General features: G+C 30.3%; 1 protein-coding gene across 1 annotated transcript in view; it reads right to left on the reverse strand.

Annotated features, from left to right (window-relative positions):
* Window positions 1-7,666, reverse strand: part of NAT1 (N-acetyltransferase 1) — a 64,539-nt gene extending 56,873 nt beyond the window's left edge. The window contains exons 1-4 of the mRNA XM_035364169.2: window positions 7,558-7,666; window positions 5,619-5,753; window positions 1,318-1,420; window positions 300-425 (exon numbers count right to left, since the gene is read on the reverse strand). Of these exons, the coding sequence (XP_035220060.1) occupies window positions 300-386 (87 nt within the window). The 5' untranslated portion in view covers window positions 387-425; window positions 1,318-1,420; window positions 5,619-5,753; window positions 7,558-7,666. The remainder of the gene's footprint in view (window positions 1-299; window positions 426-1,317; window positions 1,421-5,618; window positions 5,754-7,557) is intronic.
* Between the last annotated feature and the right edge of the window lie 14,364 nt (window positions 7,667-22,030).

The following is a 22,030-nucleotide window of genomic DNA, read 5'->3' on the forward strand; positions in this document are numbered from 1 at the left end:
TGCTGAACAAAGGCAAATATCATCAAGATTAGAGCATTATTCAAGTAACTATAACAAAATGAATAACATCTCATTAGAAAACTCTCCACACTAAGGAGCCATGTATTAAACATGGTGGTAAAAGCATTACATACAGTCGGGCACTCAAACATCTTCCTGATATTTACATGGGAATTTTAGCAGTTTCATTTGGGAGAGACTCAATCATATGAATATGTACTGGATGTTTAGGTTAAAATAAAAATTCAATTTTCAATAATTTAACCTATTATTTACAAAAAAAAAAAAGTTTTACTTACATTGTTATTATGGCTACCAGTGTTGCTTGAAGGGGGATCAAAGTTTGGAGCTTCTTCACACAATTTCCTACATAGCAAAGCATACATAGAACTGTACTTCGGTTCATCGAGAGCTTTATCAAATATCTGCATAGAAACATTAGTAATTAATTTCCCTGAAATCTATAAAGAATACCCACATGTAAGTATTAACTGTTACAAGACTATAACAGTTTACATGTATAAGTAAGTAACTTTTCAATAAGACATTCAATTTAGAAATGAATATTTAAAAAGAAAAATAACAAAATGATTTTGATTCATAAGTATTTTGAAATTCACAGCTGAAAAGCATATGATGGTTACTTATGTACTCTTATTGCACTGGAACAGATTATGGCAAAGCAATCGAGGATTATCTGCCTACATACTGGGACTTCATACTGGGAGAAAGTCTTCATGAAAGACTTTCTATGGTAAACTGGCAGCATTCACACTACACATGGAGAAAACCATGAAAAACTCTGGTGCAGCCAAAATTTGAACCGGAGTCAACCATCAGTGTATGCAGCTAGTGGACATATAGGTTCTTAGAAGGTAAATGAAAACTACACCATGAAGATCTAGTGCAATATTTTCAGTATCTTATTTTACATTTAAATGGATAATGAACAGCATTAAATGAAAGTTAGATAAAGCAGAGGATTAAAATAAATGGTTTTAAGAACGTAATAATCTGTTACCCCTGTTAATTAACCAGTTTAAAGATTTTTTGTAAATATTTCTCCTACCATATTTTAAAGCACTGCTTTAATAACCTGAACACTCCGACACTGTTCTCTGATATGTGTTTTTCAGACAAAAGACCTTAGCTAAGTCTTCTGGCAAGATGCCAGTTAAAAGTTTCCTTCTCCATGACCAGATAATTCACACTGTTATTATTGATGGTATGGTCCTTTTTTAAAAAAAAAAAAAATTCAATATTAAAAGATCTTTTCCATTTGAAATAAAACTAATTTGGATAATTATAAATTATTACCAGTAATATTACGCCTTTAAGAATTTGAGTTGAATCAAGTCCAACGCTGAGGAGTTCTTCACTCAGCTTGTGGAACTTCTCTGGTGTAAGCTTGTTAAGAATGCTAGAAAATAGGAAATGGGATTAATAAACTAGGCTTTTGATTAATTGAAAATATGTAACCATATATGAAAAAGATATGAATGCATAGTCATATTCATTTTCTCTTTAAATTATTTAAATACAGCGTGAAATTTATTTGTTATTCTGTTGATTGTGCAATTCGTAGATGTTTTTTAAAGTTGAAACAGAACGCTGTGTATACATGGTATTCTTTCAAATTTATTGTTGTTGTGTTAATTTAATAAAGTGAGGTGTGCGTAGTTCGTAGATTCGCTTGTTGCCTAAATTGTGCAATTCGTAGATGTTTTTTTAAGTTGAAACAGGACGCTGTGTACATGGTATTCTTTGAAATTTATAGTTGTTATGTTAATTTATTAAAGCGAGGTGTGCATAATTCATAGATTCGTTCGTTGCCTTCAATGAGGGCTACCTGCCTTAACGGAAGGATACCTTTAAGAAGGACTTTCTAAGGCAAACTGGCTTGCATTCACATCACACACTGAGAAACAACAAAAAAGCCTACCATTCACCTGGGATCAAACACAGGCTGATCTTCAGTAGTTTTAACCACTTGGCCATTGATGGGTCTCATTTTGACTTATTAAATTTTGATTTATATGAGAACGTTATTAATATTACAGAACATAACGTTACATAAGGCAATGCAAATATTTGTGTATGCTCATTTACGACTGTCAGATCTTTCAATCTTATGCATGCTGATTACAAACAAATTTGGTACAACTCTGATATACGCCCTATTTTCACCAAATGTGGCGATATGTGTTCTGCGCTGGTTTTTGGCGCAATTGTGTGTTGTATAGCAACCCTGTTGACATTGAAAAATCTTTCACTGGAGTTCGTTGCTTCGCATCATGCTTTGTGTCTGAGAAGCCAGGGGGGAAAGATAAAATGGTAGAAATTGTTGAATTGAAGTTCGGCAAAAGGAAATATCGTCGTGGCCATCCTGTTAAGGGACAGTGGGTATTTGGAGGTGTGGAAAGAGGTTCTGGGAGATTAATTTTAGTGGCTGTGCATGATAGAAGTAGGGATTTGTGATTATTTGTTGTTTTATTTATTTGTGAAGAACCATAGTATGAATTTTCTGGAAAATGTGTCTGGCTGTCATATAAATACGATAGTGATTACATGGCCGTATGAAATTGTTATTTCTGCTGTTCCAAAAAGCATTAATTCGGGGTAAGTGCATTTTATTTTATTCTTGTTTTTATTTTATAGAATGTTATGTTCATTGTTTTTTTAGTATGAATTTCTGTCGTTATTGTTGTTTTTTTGAATTGTTTGAAATTTATTTGTTATTCTGTTGATTGTGCAATTCGTAGATGTTTTTTAAAGTTGAAACAGAACGCTGTGTATACATGGTATTCTTTCAAATTTATTGTTGTTAATTTAATAAAGTGAGGTGTGCGTAGTTCGTAGATTCGTTTGTTGCCTAAATTGTGCAATTTGTAGATGTTTTTTTAAGTTGAAACAGGACGCTGTGTACATGGTATTCTTTGAAATTTATTGTTGTTATGTTAATTTGGTTGATCTTTACAATATGGTAACTGGTATTTTGGCGACATTTTGGAGGCGATAAAGGTTACTACCTGGGACTTTGGTAATAATCTGAGCAGTACTCAGTTCCGATTACGCATTATTTTGCGTGAGGAAAATGAGAGATCATGGGATATGTCATGTGATATTAATGGACGAATTACGGTTCTTTAATCGGAAAAGGGGGGAAATCGGGAAAAAATCTGGAAATTTTGTATTTAGCTTTATTCTGTGTTGTGTGAAACAGTGTTGGTTAATTTTTGGATCCCATGGCCCTAACTAAAGTGAATTCGAAATGGGTATTTAGGCATTGTGATAAAGAGAAGTTTGCTTTTTATTTAGCGGAAGAAGTATGGAGGAAAAATTCGCAGAAAAAATCTTTCAATAATTTTATTGAATGAATTAGAAAAGTGTATCCGCCACGTAATCAAGATTCTGAAGAAGATTAGGTAAGTTAGTATTTTTAATTATTTGAGGATATTATTTTTATGCATTGTTCTAAATGTAAGGTGGAAAGGAATTTGGTATTATTTGGAAAATTGTTATTAGCAATGATTTAGCTTAAAGTAATTAGGATTGTAAGGTAATTTTTATTAATTTAACGTATGTGCTCATTTATATTTTAAGTAGTATTTTTGAATTTAATTATATTTTAATGAAATGATAGTTATTTTGTGAATTTTATGTTTGTAGGAATTTGATATATGTTTTAGTTGAAGTAAATGGTACATGTTTTAGTTGAAGTAAACGTGCATGGAAATAATTTAAATATCTGACACTAAGTATTTGTAATGGTTGCGGTATGAATTCGTTGGTGACGTTTATAACATAATAGATGATTTAGAGGTAAAAGTTTTTGGATATTTTATTTTATATGTGGAAATGTTCATATTTGGAAAGGGTAAATACTTTTTCGCGATCAGGTAATTTCATATATGTTCTTTTTACCGGGTTTAAAGATTGAGAAAATTGTCATGTATTTTCGTGAAATTTTTCTAATTTATGAGAAAAAAGCAGTGTACATGGATATAGTGAAGAGTGTGCGCAATGCCATTTTTGTGCAATTCTGAGATTTTTTTTAAGTAAAAATAAGTCGACGTGTACATGGTTTAGTGATATTTTAATGAAATGATAGTTATTTTGTGAATTTTATGTTTGTAGGAATTTGGTATACGTTTAATTTGAAGTAAACGTGCATGGAAATAATTTAAATATTTGATACTAAGTATTTGTAATGCTTGCGGTATGAATTCGTTGGTGACGTGTATAATGTAATAGATGATTTAGAGGTAAAAGTTTTTGGATATTTTATTTATTTTATATGTGGAAATGTTCATATTTGTAAAAGGTAAATACTTTTTCGCGATCAGGTTATTTCATATATGTTCTTTTTACCGGGTTTAAAGATTGAGAAAATTGTCATGTATTTTCGTGAAATTTTTCTAATTTATGAGAAAAAAGCAGTGTACATGGATATAGTGAAGAGTGTGCGCAATGCCATTTTTGTGCAATTCTGGGATGTTTTTTTAAGTAAAAATAAGTCGGCGTGTACATGGTTTATGTGTATGTGTTACTTTGAAAAACACGTAAGGAGTATGGTATTGTGCACTTTTCCCAATTTTGCAGTGAATATTTGTCATGATTAAGCAGTTTTGTTTGATAAAATTTCTAGCATAAGTGTAATTCGGCTAGTAGATTGTTGGAAGAAGTGTTCAGTAGATAAAAAGAAAAATGTCTTTACTTCGTGAAGACAAAATGGCGGTGGGGAAAAAAAAATAGAGGGTTGCTGTAGGAGAGTTGGTTGCCAAATTTTCGCCAAAAAATCGCCAAGTTACCATAATGTAAAGATTAACCGTTAATTTATTAAAGCGAGGTGTGCGTAATTCGTAGATTCGTTCATTGCCTAGATTGTGCCATTCGTAGATTTTTTTTTTAAGTTAAAACATATTGCTGTGTATATGGACTCTTGCCTAATAATTTTGGTTAGAAACTTTACGGTTTTGCTATCTAAATTTTTTTTTTTTTTTTTTTTTTTTTTGGGATTTTTAGCTTAAATTGTGTGTTCAAAACGTGGTTTTTGCATTCGCGAAAATCGTATTTTTGGAGACATTTTAGGCTTAAAGTTCGAAATGTAGACAAAAAATTTAGATAGCAATATGGCAGCGTGGAGTTTCTCGCCAAAAATGTTTGGCGAGAAATTTGGTGACTTGAGGGCGAGAGTAGTTCCACAAATTTATTTTTAAAAGATTTAAAAATTATGCTATGCAGAAGGTAACTTTTTATACAAATATATGGTTTTGAAACAATCCAAAATAAAATTTAAAATATAAACACATTAGCAATGAGTTCTTAAAACTTGATTTCAGAATTGACAACAACATTAAATTAAAAAAAATACTAACACAATTTTACACATCTGGCACAATACATATAATCAAATTTGAATATAATATTTTAAGAATTTGAAATATAATTAAATAAAAAAAAAAAGATTTTAAAGAAAGAAGAATAATAAACCTCAAATGCAAAACACAATATTAAGCACATTCATACCCGTACACCTTTTCATATTTTATTTTAAACTATTGATATGAAAAAGATAAAGGTCTCCATATTAGGTGTGTAACTCAATAAGTACACACCCTCGAACTCTTCGAAAAACTTGGTCATTTTTTTCTTCTGGGGAGACTGCATCTCGTTTAATGCTGCTTGGAGGTACCCATCTGCGAGTGGCTGCAGGGCCTACGCTAGCGGCGTCTGGACGAGGGGGTTCGTCCCTATTAAAAAAAACGAAGGAATAAATAAACAAAGAATTATAATAAGTAATATGCTATTAAAACAAATACCATTATGGAAGAAAGATAAAAACAAGTTTTATAATATAGATTTAATCTAAATAATACATGATTAAGCGCACAAAAAAAATAAATTTTCTCGAACAGAATGACACAGAGTACTATAAATATTTAAAGTTACTTATTTACATTCACTTAATTAATATACTTATCAAAAGAAGTGTGCATAACCATTTACTCTAAGTAGCAATAAATTGAAAACCATGCCTAGCAAAAAGATCAAATTATTACATGTTAAAGAGAGTTCTCAGAAGAGACTGACAGTCTATTAATACCATATAACAGATAAAACATCAGATATTAAATGATGCACAATGAAATAATAGCATGTTAGAAATTAAAACCGGAACAGAAAAATTATACTGGATTAAACATATGTGAAAATATAGCTAGATAAATGAAAAAGTCTGGCAAAGAAATAAAACTGAAAATTTCTAGGCAACAAAATGATTAATAAATAAAATTCTATCATTAAATGGAAAACTACCGAGAATCAAATGTATTATATATGTGCGCTACACATACTGAAGAATAAAACAAATTTGCCAGCCTTCTTGGAAAGTCAAGACGAAGTTTCCATCACACAATAAGACAATTCTGATTGCAGCAAATATTGCATCTTCATCATTTGAATTATGCTAGTAAATTATATGTGTCAATTACTTAAGCGTATTACAATAGTTAAAAAGCTTTATCCAAGAATTTAACTGGGTAAATTGGGAAATGAGTCAATTCATCAGGGAAAGTGCAGAATCATCCACTGCTTAGTGTGTTTTTTAAGAATTACACAAACTCGGTATCCATGTACACACTGACCTATTTTCATTTAAAAAAACATTAGAGAATTGCACAAACTTGGCACTACACACTCCCTTGACTTTGTCCATGTTCATGTCAATCTATTTTCACTTAAAAAGTCAAAGGAAATTGACAAAAATCCTTGACAAAAATCCAACTCTTCTTACTCTTGTAAAAAGCGCAAAACAAAACGCGCCAAGTAAGAGGGTGATTCTGCACTTCACCCAATTTATCACTATAAATTTACCCAAACTTAACATTTGTTTCATAAAACAGCTTATAACATTTTTTCTTGTATGATGATTTAATTACCAGCATAAATTCCCACATAATTCAGAAAACTTAAAACTCTCAGAATTGATTCACATATTGCTTATAATAAATATACATTATGAAATAAATCAATGCATATTTTTTTCTACCTTTTCCCAGCACTGAAATTATTTTAAACATAACTATAGTTGCTGCCTAGGTTACCAGGTGAATAAAAAGATTAAATTACCTCCCCCCAAAATAGTTAATTTCTTAAAACAGATGACAGTCATCTTAATAAACAAATTTGTCTCAAATACAGAAATAAAAACACTTTTTAAAACAATGAATGAATAATAAAGATGCTCAGTCATTTTCAATTAGAATGACAGGATAATTATCAAAGTATTATTTTGAAACATTTAATATTTCAGATATTTTAGCAACTCTACACAGCTCTTTACCTACATCTTACTTGAAACTTATTTAGTTATGCGGTATATCTTTACATAAAAAGGAAAAGAACTCCATTTCAAAAATTTATTCATTTTTCCCTTTTTGGATCGAATATATTTGAACTTAAACAATAGAATTACTAGCTACATACAAGGAAACTAGATTCTTAGAACAACACAAAAAATATCAGAAAACACAAAAGACATGAATTCAAAAATACCTTCCTCCGGAGCATCGAGAAGCACTCCCCGATCCTCTCTGCCTGTCCGTTGTTACGTTTATTGTGACCACAGAGGAATAAAAGTGGAGCCGTATTGTTTCTTGGTAACTTTATCCTGGATAGAAATCATGTAATTACTAGGCTGGAAAAACTATAACCATATAATAACTAGGAAAAAATTCTTGAAAAAATTATCATATGCAGTAAATAAACTACACAGTCATATAAAGATCATAGATTTTTTATATACTTCAAATGTACAAGTAAAAATAACTTAAAATGTTTTGTTTCAGAAATAAAAGAGCAAAATACAGCTGTTAGAGATACAATAAAATAACATTACAATTATTATCTTACCTTCTTAGTACACACATACTAAGGATTTTCAAACATGCAAGAATACAAAATATATTTGTAAACAAGAGTTTTAAAAAATAAAATTTAAAAACCACTCCTCTGTTACAACTGCCATATGATAGAAATTATGTAGTAAAAAATTGCAAGAAAGTATCTTAATGTTATTATACACTAATAGTATTTAAACACGACAGTTAAATAACGCAAAATTTGGAATAAAAAGTATGATAGATGAATCAGATCCTTACAGGATTAACATAAACAAAAGAAACTGAGGTTTCTTTAGCGAATCCTTTCAAGAGAAATTAACAATACAATTTTAATACTTAAACATTAATGTACTTTTCGATGAGTGTTCTTCGGCATCATTAGATTTCAGATTAATACTGTGACAAACTTTAAATTGGGCATTGTGCTATTGGTCAAGTGCAATTCATTCAAAAGCATAATGAGGGAAAATGCGTAAATGGAAAATAGAATGCAATCGCTATAACAAATCTGCTGTGTGACTTCACTTTCCAAAGATAAAACTTAATTACAAATTAATGAAGTAGTTTATTTTGAACACTAAATCAAAAATTTATAGACGGAAAGTTGGATTTTAAAAAAGTGAAACCGCGTACAATTTTGAAATTCAAATAAAAAAAGCACCGTTAACTCACAACACCAACAATTTCACTGGAATAAAATACAGGACTGAATACCAACTGTTTATATCAGACCAATTGACTAAAAATTACATTTCATGGTCAACTCAAATTCAAATCTAGTATAAATTTTAACTCAGAGTAAGCGTCATAAAACCAAGATGGCAGAAACGCAGTTCAGTGATCCCAACAATCAACTCGTTCAGAGGGTTTGAATAATGATAATAGCGTTGAATCCCAAATTATGACCATTAATATCACACCAGAACACAAAATCTAAAATCACAAAATTTAAATAAAAAATAAATTTAGCTATAAAATTTAATACAAATATTTGAATAGACTCCCACTTACAACATAAAACCTTTGTCCAAGACACTGTGCCAAATTAAAGATCACATGCGGGATTATATTGGTAGAACGTTACATATCGGGGAATATCTCAAACCGGTTGTAGGTGGCGCAATTCTGGTTTCAGGTAAATTTTTCTAAAACTTAATTACATAAGCATGACATTTCATAAATTATATTTTACTTTAGGCAGTTTCTAAAAAGAAATAAGCATCACGTAATATTATAAAAGTGTATGCTTTGTACAAAAGTACGCACAAGGCTCTGAGACAAACTCCGAACAATGGGATAGCATAAAGAGGAAGAATGTTAATTGTGACAAAGTAAATAGAAAATGTTTAAGGATATAAAATTGCTTGAAATGTTGCGTAAAATAATAACCTTACCATTTATTCTTTAGTAACATAATTCATGTAATAATTAGAAATAATCAAAAATGAAATAAATTTTACTATTTATTTAATAGAATAAATATTTTTCTATAAATATTTGCTATAAATATTTTTCTGATCAAATTATCTTACGCAGTATTTCAGACCATAAATTTTTCACATTCCATCAAAGTTTTATACATTTTAAGCATACATGTTATTGTCTCAGTCTGAACCAATGAGGTTAGAATAGAAGGAGGGAGGGTTCGCAGTTTCCTCCACTATCGGGGAATGAAACTCCACCCAACAAGCGGCGTCCATGTTTGTAACTTCAAAACATTGCATTACGGCAGTGAAACGTACGTGTTTTTAAGCTGTTCCGTGCATGCATTTTCCAATAAAAATATGTAAAATTTATAATGAAATGCTTTGTATTGTTAGTTTTTTGTTTTAAAGTTATAAAGATGATATCCGTAATTTACTACGTACAGAAAATCATTAAGAAATAGTTCGACATCTAAATGCATGTGCCTTGAAGCCTTTAAAAATGATGTTTCTGCATATTTCAAGAAGTTGTTTAGGTTTTATTGGGAACCTGTTGGGTGTACTTTCCAATTTTTCCTTTAAGAAGTGATATTTCTGATTTATTCACAATATTATAATTTATTAAAGAATCATTTAAAATAATTTTAACCTGAAATTAATAGCAGAGAATTATCTAAAAAAATAGTCACAGGTTGCATTTTTTTTTAAATGAAAGTTTTAAATAGATTCTTTTCACAACCAACAACTTTATAACAACAAGAAAATAAATATTAATAAAATAAAACAGATTTATGTGAATTCAGTGATTTCAGTTTAGGCGCATTTCATATTTATGAATCTCAAAGAAATTGCCTTGAATTAAGCTGAATTATAGAAATATACCTATATAAATTTTTGGATACATCTTTCCACATGTTCAGTTGTGTAAATATTTTTATATTATTTATATTTATATTTATATACCAGCTATAAACAGAAACATTAAAATGTATTTAAGGTATTTTGATTATTATTAAGTACTTTTTTTCACATCTGGAAAGAAAACTACATGACATTGTGATATTTTTTAACATATTTATCAAATTACTTAGAAAATGAAAATCAATACTTACGAATGAAAAGTAATCTTAGGAATCTTTTTCGAAAATCTGTTTGTGCATCCATATACAACACAAGCTGACATGCTTCAAAAAGAAAAGAAAAAAAATATTGCAATTACAGACTTCTTGCACAAGTCACAGCGATAACAGAAACATGGCCGCGAAGCTTCACCGTTTGAGTTGAACCTTCCCTCCTTCTATTATAACCTCCTTGGTCTGAACCTAGATTTATTCATTGAAAACCTATAGTTCCTAACAAATAATGTTTTTTGTGATCTCTTGGGAGACCCAGAGTCGTAGCTAGGGTTTTCAGCGCTCAGAGACATCTGAAGATTTCGCGCCCTCTATTGCTTGCCAAGGATGGAAAACATTTAATTCTAAAATGTCGTAACATCAGTTTCGCGCCCCTTGGATTATGCGCCCGGGGACAGGTGCCCCCCTTGCCCCCCTCTAGCTACGCCCCTGGGCAGACCACATGTTTCTCCAATTATTATGTGCCTTTCTTATAGTCTTTTAGTGCGATTTGTCTCTGAGGGGCTGGTGAATTTTTGGCATGGTTTCCAAAGATATGCTAGATGTTGTTAGTGAAAATGAAATTCGTACTTGGAGGTTGACAATGATTTAGATGGTAGGGAAATGGATGATATACTTAACCAGCTGTTAAACAAGCCATATTATGGTCAAAATAACTTTATTAATGCTTCGAAATTTTTCAAGAACTTCCAGGATCTGACCAGCTTAAATCCTCCAGTTTAAAATTTCTTAAGGAAGATCCAAATGAAGATTCATCAATGCATCATGGTTTAATGTTCTGAGAGCTGATATTGTTCGAAATTATAGTGATTTGACTAACAATAACAGTGGTCAAAAGTAATAGTGTTGTGAATAAGGATAAGTGAGTTAATAGATCTAAAGCTGCTAACGGTGTTTTATATTCTCAGATGGTTAAAAAGGGTATTTCATAAAATAATGCTAAAATGTTTAGCACATCTCACTATGTTTAAGCGTGGCCAATAAGAAATGGTGGGCCGGAGAAGAAATCGATTTCAGATGGTTTTATCTTCCGCAGCACATCAGAAAACCCATCTAAATTACTGAAAAATAGCCCTAGCATAAGTGTTGATAATAAATTTACTGCTCTGAATTTTAATTCTTGTTAATTTTTCTTGCGATGTTGATACTCAAATAATGATAATGGTGGTACTGGATATTAGCATTCCCTAAATGGAGATTCCCAAGCCACCAAAAATAAAACCAAATATGATTATTCCACCTCTGAAATTTAGCAAATTTGTAAAAAAAAAATTGACGGAGGAAATCAATACTATATTTACAACCAGAATCCAATGAAAATTCTTTAAAATATATCCTATCGATCTAGAAGCTTATAGAGACATTTCTAGCTACTTAATAAATGATAGTTTTCTACATTATATTATTCGTGCAAGAAAATGCTACTTATAAAAGTTGTTTTAAGTGGATTTCCAGCAGATACTCCTGCAGAAGGAATTGAGGATGAATTAACTGTTGAATGTTTCAATGCTGTGAAAGTAACTCCGACGTACAAATTCCGTACACGTGTTCCCAAGCCACTTTCGAGGTGCAGTTAGCAAACGAGACATAGGCAGAGAAAATTTATGATATTCAAACTTTATTATGTTTTCATGTCTCTGTTGATGTGTATAAGCTAAAGGATGGTCTTACTCGGTGACACAACTGCCAACATTTCTTCCACTCCTTGATTGACTGTAAATTCGTACCATGGTGTATTAAATGTAACGGCGACCAAAGAAGCTCTCAGTGTAAAGCTAAATGGATTTAAAAACTTAAAGTACTGTAATTTTAAATTGATGCATGCTAAAAATTTTAAATTATGCCCCAAAATCTCTTAAATATGGAGAAAAGAATTCAAAATAAGAAACACGTGGCATTATATTAGTAGCATTAAAAATGCCATACCATTTCGAACAACGCACAAAACTTATTTTCGGCAATTCAAAGGGGAAATAAACAAAAAAAGTGTTAATAACATGATTAAGAAAAAGTATCTATTAAAATACAGTAATTTTACGATAACCTGTCTCTGTCTATCTATATCAGTTTAATTAAGTTCTGTTTTAATTCATAACACAAGGGATTTGTTCTGGTAAATGAAGCAGAAGTAAACAATGTTTTGGCAACTGCTTCTGACTTTTAATACTTTTTCCGGGGGGGGTTCTGTATTAGCTAAAATAGTGAATGAAAATCTTTTGAAAGCAAGTAATATAATTCCATTAATCCAAATTAAAAAGGCGGACCCATTTCGAACAATCCATGGGAATTTTTTAGGGAGTTTATAGGGAAATAAATACATAAAAATTAGTAGTTATTAAAAAAGGTACCTATTATGATATATTATTACAGGTGTCAAACTGGCAGCCCTTGGTTTTGCAACTGGTGGCAATTTTATGGCCTGCCTCCAGGCCGCAAACTGGTGGCAATTTTATGCAGCCTGCGAATACATTTCACATTCATATTTGTTGCAAATACGGTTTTGCATATATTTCAAGATTTTAATTATATGAAGACCGAGTTTGCATTATATTCATTACCATTCAAAACTTACGCGAATAACATACCAGAAAATCTATAAATTGAGTATGATGTAGCTCTTATTCAATGATTTGAAGATACAGATTCTTACTTACTTTTAATCTTACTTACTTACTTTTATTCTTACTTCATTAACCCTCTGAGCGTTATGACCGGGTTTAGGCGGTCAAGACGGCCTATCTCGAAAGCGTTACGGACGCTTCTAGGCGGTCACTGGAAAAGTGTTCGAAAGCGTTACTGACGGTTCTAGGCGGTCAGTGGTGAAGACCTCGAAAGCGTTTTGACCGCCTTAAAGCGGCCGTGCAGATGTCTCCTGCCCCCCTTATTTCTGGAACCCTGGAGATCTCTAAATGACAGCAGTAGGAGGGAAAGAGGGTTGCTCTTTTTCGTTTTAGACCGATATGTTTAATCGCCAAGAAAACGCTTGAGCATGTAGTGGTTTATAAACAACAAACAAACGTGGACATTCTTCGCGAAATACAAAAGTAGCATGTAAGCATGTTTTTTCAATACTCTCTTTAAACAGATAACATTTTCATAAAATATCCTTTAGTTTTTAAATTGAATGTTCAAAAATATGCGAAATGCTCGTGAATTCAATTAAAAAATAGCATTAGGAAATATTTAAACAAATTTACTTATGGATATATAGATACATAATTAAAACCGATAAGTTATAAATTTTAATTATTCGAGCGAAACGAAGCGCATTTAATTACTGCATTTAATATGAATAATATATAATTACATGTAAAGAATAACATAATTAAGCAATAATTCAAATAAAAATTAGCCATCAACAGTAATTTATAATAAGCGTATTTTGAACGGGTTTATGAAGCATAATCTAATCTGATAGTAAAAATAATAATGGCGAATTATTTATTCATTTTGGAACAATATTCGTGGCTTATACTGGTTTGATGAAGTTCTGTTCAAATTCATTTCAAATATTCCAAATCTTTTTATGTACATTGATTTCAATGCGATTTTTATTAGAAAAAAATTCAATGAGTTTGATTTTTTTACATAATTGTAATTACATTGTTCAACGCAAAATAACTACAAGCAGAAAGGCAAAGGTGTGTTAAAATTTCTGTATTTTGCTATATAAATTATTAAAATAACCAACCTACAGCCTAACAACTGAATGTCCGAAATATAACCCGCAACTTTTCTAAAAGTAACAAATTTCAGTTAAGAAAAAAAAACCGCAGTAAATAAATAAAACGAAATACTATTAAGAAAAGAAGCACGAAAATTTATTTATTTTTTTTTTTATATTTACTTACTTTATTTTTAGTTCAAAGGAGCAATTTGCCCTGAAGGACTTTTAATTTTGCTTTGGCATTTTTCTTTGAAAACTATAAACGGCAAATCACTTTTCAAATTTTTGCCGCTAAATATTATCGCTCTGTATTATACTTAAAAAAAATTAAATATTGAAGAATCTGCAAGAATGTACGCATGTTTCTCGCATTGTGATAAAACAAAGGTACCTAGAGCTATCAAAATTTAAATAACGTAATCTTCCATACAATATGGGCATGTGTAAGCCCTAATTTGAATTTGAAATTTGTTTTATTATCGATTTCATATTTTGTAACACTTCAACGAATTTTTGATTAAAAAACTAAACGATTTCAAAGCGAGTAATGTCAACACCGTACGAAAAAAATCCCATTTTTATCTCCAGCGCGAGAGACTCTAAGATACGCTCATTTTAAAATAATTTTGAGATATTGCTGTTGAACTGAACTTTATGGTTTGAGTACTTAGAACATGATATTTAATCAGGTAACACACAAAGCGTTAAAAACGCTCCTTTGGATGTAGTTTAAAATCTGAAACCTTTCATATTTTTATTTATTAGTCCAAAGGGGGTATTAGTATTTAAAACAATAGTCCTTGAGAGACTATTGTTTTAAATACTAATACTGTTCTTGTTTTTGCGATTTTGCGTTGAATCACTATAAACGGCGAAACACTTTTCAGACTGTTGCCACCAAATGTTAGAGTGCCGCATTACATTTGAAGTAATTAAATAATGAAAATCTGCGTAAATGTGTGTATATTTCTCGCATTGTGATAAAAAAAGACCATCCAAGTTTGAATGACGTAATCCTCCTACGAATATGGGCATGTGGAAGATCAAATTTGAAATTTGGAATTTGTTTTATTATCTATTTCATATTTTGTGAAACTTTAACGAATTTTTGAGTAACAAACTCAACGATTTCAAAGCAAGCAATAGCAACACTCTACGGGGGTGGAAACCTTTTTATCTCCAGCGCGCGGAATTGTGTACAGGAAATTTTAATATATGCTCATTTTAAAATTAATTATCGACATTCCTATTGAACTGAATTTTATGGTGTAAGTGCAAGGAACATGATATTTAATAAATAAAGGTACCATACAAAACGTTAAAGAAATGTCCTTTTGGACGTAATTTAAAATCTGAAACCTGTCAGATTTTTTAAAAAATTTGTTTATTGTTTTTTGAATGTATGTTGTTGGCGAATGACGCAGTAGTCGTGTATAATCTGAATATATAATAATTATTTGTGCTATTTTTTATTTGAAATGCATAGAATTCTCTAAAACAGTAGCATTCTTAGATTGAATATTGTCTAAGCAGGTGCAATGATATTTTAACTTCATTACCATATCAAATACAGTTTCTTTTTAATTTAAAAACTTCGTCAGCGGTCCGAAGCACCCTTTTGAATTATAGGATGAGTTTTAATAAAATTTGTAGTAGTCCGAATTTTTATAAGTATTCAGAATTACTGAAATAAAAAAAGCTAAACTTTTTAGAATTTCTTTATCAAAGTATTACATCTTAGGCTAGCAAGACCTGATTAGTAAAATCTGGGAAAGGATCTACGATTGTCTAGTAAGAAGTAAAAAAAAAAGTACTTTAGGTCTAAGCAGTAAAAAAAAGCTTGTCCCTCTATCGAAAATTGTCACATATGTTAGAAAAGATTTTGCAAAACATTAATATTTTAGCTCAAACATGATTTTTTTAAAATTTAGTCTCTTGTTTTGGAGATGGTGTTCAAGCATTTTACCATAATTTTATTTTCACATGTGCAGAATTTTTATATTTTTTATTGATCGCTGTATTTTTAACTTCCATAGCATAAATTAAAAAACTACACATAGCAACTTCAGCCATAAACAGATGACTTAAGAGAAATTTGTTTCGACATATTATGCGAAAGACTAAATAAATATTAAATGCTTTTGCATTTATGTTACATGACAGTAATTAAAAAACAATAACTGTAGATGTGCAAAAAAACCTGTACTTATAACCTTCTGTATTTTTAAAGAAAGTACAAAATAGTTCAGAATAGCAGATGGCTTTGAGATCATTCAGTAATGTCATCGTAAATATATTCTCTTTACGTTTCTGAGGAACTGCAGTAGTTCAGATTTGTCGTAAAAGAGCCCTGGGGATTACACCCCTGGGGATTGGCGTACTTACAGAACGGAAAAACAAGCTTTGAAACATACTCATACAAAAGTCCTACCTTTTCTTCGACAGATAAATGACAGATGTGATAATTTGAACACATGCTTTCAATCAGTTGTTTCCTTCTAACAAAGCGTCTTGTGCGGCTAGCAGGATCCTAGCAAAGTCTTGTAATAGTCTCTTGTTTTAAATATGCTGTGTTCGAACTCAAATTCAAAGACAGGCATTTAAAGATTTTATTAATGCTTTTTTTTTACATTCGACGATTCAATATTTGTTAAAAAAATAAACACATAAATAAACTTGCATAGCAGATCAAAATTATGTTGCTGTGGAAATAGTTTATCAACAGTTATTAGTAGTTATAACAGCATAACTAAATAAGCCCATTTCGAAATATGGATGATATTGCATTCATTATTTTTAATCTGAAACAATATCAAGTTGTTATTAGTAGATAAAATGGCTTAAAATAAGCTGACACATAATGAGAATTTTTTTTTAATGAAAATTGGATTCACTTTCTTTCACATAATTTCTGACCAGTTCTTCCAAAATATTTTAAAGCTTACTTTACTACATAATAGAAATGTCTCCACGTTCGTTGTTTTTAGTTAGTAATTTTAATTGGGGCTGTTATATAAGAAGGCTATTCATCGTTGTTGTTGTGTTATAGTACTTATTTTATTGTATAATGCAAATTTTGATCAATTGGTTAATTTTATAATGTATAGAGGAACTTCAAAAAGAACAAAAGTAATTTCCACCGTTATAATATGTCCTTAAATGGTTCCCAATAAAAACATAGTTAACTAAGTAGTAATAGTAACATAATAACTAAACATAGTAACTACATTATATTAATTAATTTACGAACCAAATAGCAAAAGCATTTCAAATTCGAAATCCATCTTTTTACTAAGTACTTTTTGCAAAGTAACAAAAATTCTAATCCCTTTGTTGTTTAAATTAAAGATAAATAAAAAATGTTTTTTTTTTTTTTTTTTTTTTTTTTTTTTTTCATGAAATGCTAATTTTATGTTATTTGATCAAAAATGGGAAGTGCAAAATCAAAATCCTGGCGAAATACATATACTTATGAATGAACACAGCACACAAACATTTCTTCACCCTAAGCACGAACACAAATAATATTTTAACAGCTTAAAATGAATCCACTTTCAAAGTATTTAATTTGTGATAGATAATGACAGCTAAAAACATTTTCCAATATTACAAGATAAAATGAAGTTATTTCTCAGATAGTTTCACAAATAAACTCACAAAATAAAGAACGCTTTTTAAAATTTTTAATTTGCAATATGTTAGATGCTTTATTGAAGAATTTTCAATAATATCGTTCCGATTTTCATTTTATCCAAGATTGCCATTATTTTTCACTGATGAGCAACTTGCTAATTATTAGTCCAATGTAGAGTCCTCCTTCTGTTTTCTCATAAAACCGCCTTTGTAAATTTAGAGTTTAATTTAGCAAAACGTTTTCCACCTAAGTGGTAAAATGTTTTCGTAAAGGATTCCCTAAAGAAATCTGCATTGTATTTATGTTGCATTTAGGGATATTTTCAAAAACACTCGCTGCTGATTGTTATTTTAAATAGGTGAACAAAAGAAATATTTTTTTTAAAGAAAGAATATAACTTAACTGCAAGCCATATCTTATTCCTCGATAGCGAAGCTTGATTACAAACTCAATTCTTAAAATACATTTAATTATCTTTATGCTTTAAAAAATACCTTATCTGGTAATTGTAAATGCATAAATCACTTGTTTTTTAAAACTAAGTGATCCACTCTAAGTTGAATAATTACAAATAGCATAATGTGAACGATCAATGAAGCTAGAACCGCCAGTTTATTTTTATGTAATTAATAAAAATTTCATTGTTTCAGCATCGTAGTATCTTTCTTCTTCCATACTAAAGCTCACATTTAAGCTTTAAAATAATCATATTTCTTTCGATTACCATCCCTCAGTCGAAACTGATGAATAAGAGTTTTTATGCATAACAAAGGTGTTTTACTGGGTATTCGGATAGAAAAAAAAAATTCTCGAAAAATCTGAGTTGTTAATATATTTTTGGATAACATCCTGAGAGGAATTCATTAATAATAGTAATATATAAAGTCATGAAACAGGTAAACTCAAAGCGTCCTTGAAAGGATCAAAATCATGATCGATTCAGTTATTTAAATAACGGAAAGCTGCGAGGGCTACCTGCCTATGAGGAAGGATGCCTTCGTGGAGAACATTCTGAGGGAAACTAGCATATTATACAGGGGGAAAAACACAAGAACGAACCATGCAGCCGGTCAGTTCGTTTGTGATCGAACCCAAACCAGTTCGAAGTGCCAGTATTCAGAAGTGTATCTTAACCACTGATGAGGCTTAAATCACAATCATGAATCTTCAAACTTATTCATCTAGACGTGTTGTCAATTTACCTTACAAGGGCACCAAAAAAAAAAAAAAAAAAAAAAAAAAAAAAAAAAGATCATTCCTTATATTCTCTACTACTTGCACCACCACAGGACGCAAGGTAAACCAATAAGTCTTTATAAATGTACTAGCACGTCAGCATTATATGAATTGTTGGGCATTTTAACTTTAACAAAACAAAATTAGATTAGTATTTGAAAATGAATATTATGTTCAGTTATTTTTAAGTTTGTTTGCAAACTGATCGTTGCCTTTCCAATTCAAAAAAATTTCGAATCATATCTAGATGCTAGATATATCATTAAAACATTTACTTGATTTGGCCACCCACTTAACTTACACGTTGACCATTTAACCGCTTTGCCTGATTATCCCGAGTTATTAATATATATATATTGCAGTTATTTATTATCTTGTGAAGCAGTTTCTTTAAAAAGTCCTGGGGCCCACTAGCGGCCGAGCGATAAAGTCGCTGAACACCGGTAGTTCGGTCCGAGGTTCGAATCCCGCGAACGGGCTGGCTGCATGGGTGTTTTCGTGGTTTTCACCATTGTTACTAAAGAAAGAATTTATTTTTGTGTAAAATTCAGATTGCTTGAATTTTAATAATTCTCAGAAACGAAACACAAATAACAAGAAACTAAAAAAATATTCATAATTAATTAGGATATATAAACGATGTAATCATTAAGCATATTTTTAGTAAGAAAGAATATTTTGTAATAAATAAATGAAAAATATATTTAATATTAAAGAATCCTCTATAGATCTCTACAAAGTATAAAAATATTTACATTGTTTATTATTCTAGCGATATTTTTAACCAGGTGCATATTTTCCTTGAGGCATTTTCCGGAGATTTTTTTCCCCGATATACATTTTCAGGATATTTTCTTGGCATTCGTTTTACTCAAGTGGTTAGATTAAAGTGTTATTTTGTATGCTGTGAAACCTAACTAGAATTTATTTTCATTCCATAGTTGCTTCACATAAATTTTCGATTTCATGTAATATTCAGTTTCATAATGGCACTATCATTTTGAGATTTACTATACTTTTCAGTTTTTTTTTAAATTAAATGTCGTCTACAACTACTTTCAATAAAATACTGATATATAATAGGGAAATATAACATACACGCGCACACATGCTTACAAACATACATCACCATATGTATACACAGTGTTTTGTATGTGTGTTTACATATATATAGTTTACATACAAAAACAGTTTTAATAATTCCTACGAAAAATGTGATAAATTTTCACGAAATAAACTGCTTAAATTTATTTATATATATATATATTGCGCTTTCCATAGTTTTAACAATTCTGCGACAAAGAATTTTTTTTTTTTTTTTGTTTTTTTGTTTTTTTGTTTGTTTCTATTAACATCTCGATAATGCACGTAGTATATAAATACTTGCATTGTAACTCATATATAGCTAATTACAAGGAAATTGCGTTGTAACTCGAAAATACATTTATTTTCTCAAGAAGCTCCTTTGACCAAGCTATTTACTTGTTGCTACCCCCAAAGTGATTTTACTCTATAAAAGCCGAACTGCCTGATCTCATTCATCAGCCACTTCATCTATTCTGCTGTTGAGTTATGCGATATACATGCATACATACGTACGGACATACGTCGCGCTAAAGCTAGTCATAAGTCCGAAATATAAAATTTCAACATTTTATGTCAAGTTATGCGACATACGTGCGTGTAAACGTCATGATGGAACTATTCAAAATGGAAATTTCCTTTGAAATATGAAAATCGAAATGTTTCGCGATTACAATACTTTATTTATTTCTCACAAGTCAAAACGGTGTCATAAATAACTAACTACTAATAAATTTATGATGCAATCTAAAGAATTATTTAAATCTAACACTTTAAACTGGAATAAACTTATAATATTTGAAAATTAAACATAAGCATAATACTAAAATAAATTGCGAATAATTTGTATTCGAAAAATTGGAACACGAGAGAAAAAAAATTCTCACAAATTCCCTTTGTATATTAAAAAGTATTTCTTCAGAAAATAAGGATAAAAAAAATGCAAGATTAATTTTTCACCATTATCGAAGCAATTCCTTAAAGAAACTGAAAATTTAAAGCATTTTACGTAGTTTCTCTTACTGATGTATATTGACTAACTTTCTGTATTCGGCACACATCTTGATTTAAGGTACGAGTAATATATAGCATATGTGTTAGTGTGCAAATTATAAAGTAGCCAAACAGGGGATAAAATACTATTTTAGCAACCAGTCTCGTGACGAAGATACCATAGGGAGAAAAACTAATTTCACTCGCTAAATTCAACGGAGGGGAGAATTAGCTTAATTATATCCACATGGTAAGGGGGGCCCGCTTTTGAAGCAGTTTGAGTAAAAATGCTTGCCGCTTTTGCGACAGACCTGGTAAGAAAACACGATTATTTTTACGTCGTTTCCTGAAAAAAACCTGTAACGCTCAGGGGGTTAAAGAAAAAGTAAGCTCAGTTACAAATTTTTGCACTAAGAATAATCGCTTTGTTCGAGAATACATTTACGTGTGAACAGCCTTTTCTCACAGTTGAAAATAAATAAGAAAAGAACCCGACTGACAGATGAGCATCTACAATTTTTGAAGAAGATAATTTCTAGTATTTTTTCTCCAGAGCAGGGACATTTATCATGTAAACTAATTGTGTATTTACTTACAAAATTTATGATTATTTACATACAAGCAAATGCATTTCATTTTATGCTTTGAAGAATTTAATAACTAAGAGAAAGAGGATAGATTGTTATTATTTATTGTCAAGCTTTGCTTCGCTTGGAAAGCTTTCTCTGAAAAAATTAGAAAAATTTTATAATTAGTTTATTTTTAGTTTAAATAAAAGTTATTTAACGATTAATTAAATCCACTATGATTTCTGAAGAAAATTTCAGTCTGAAATATTAATCTATTTAACTGTCAATACGTTTGAATTACGAAGTGTAATCAACAAAAATGTACAAGACGCAACTAAAATATCTTACAGGTATCTAGATTTTAGATTTCAGATAGAACATAATTAT

Source organism: Stegodyphus dumicola, chromosome 11 (assembly GCF_044657685.1).
Source record: "Stegodyphus dumicola isolate Sdum_Otavi_A_Nest chromosome 11, ASM4465768v1".
NCBI classification, from domain to species: Eukaryota; Metazoa; Arthropoda; class Arachnida; order Araneae; family Eresidae; genus Stegodyphus; species Stegodyphus dumicola.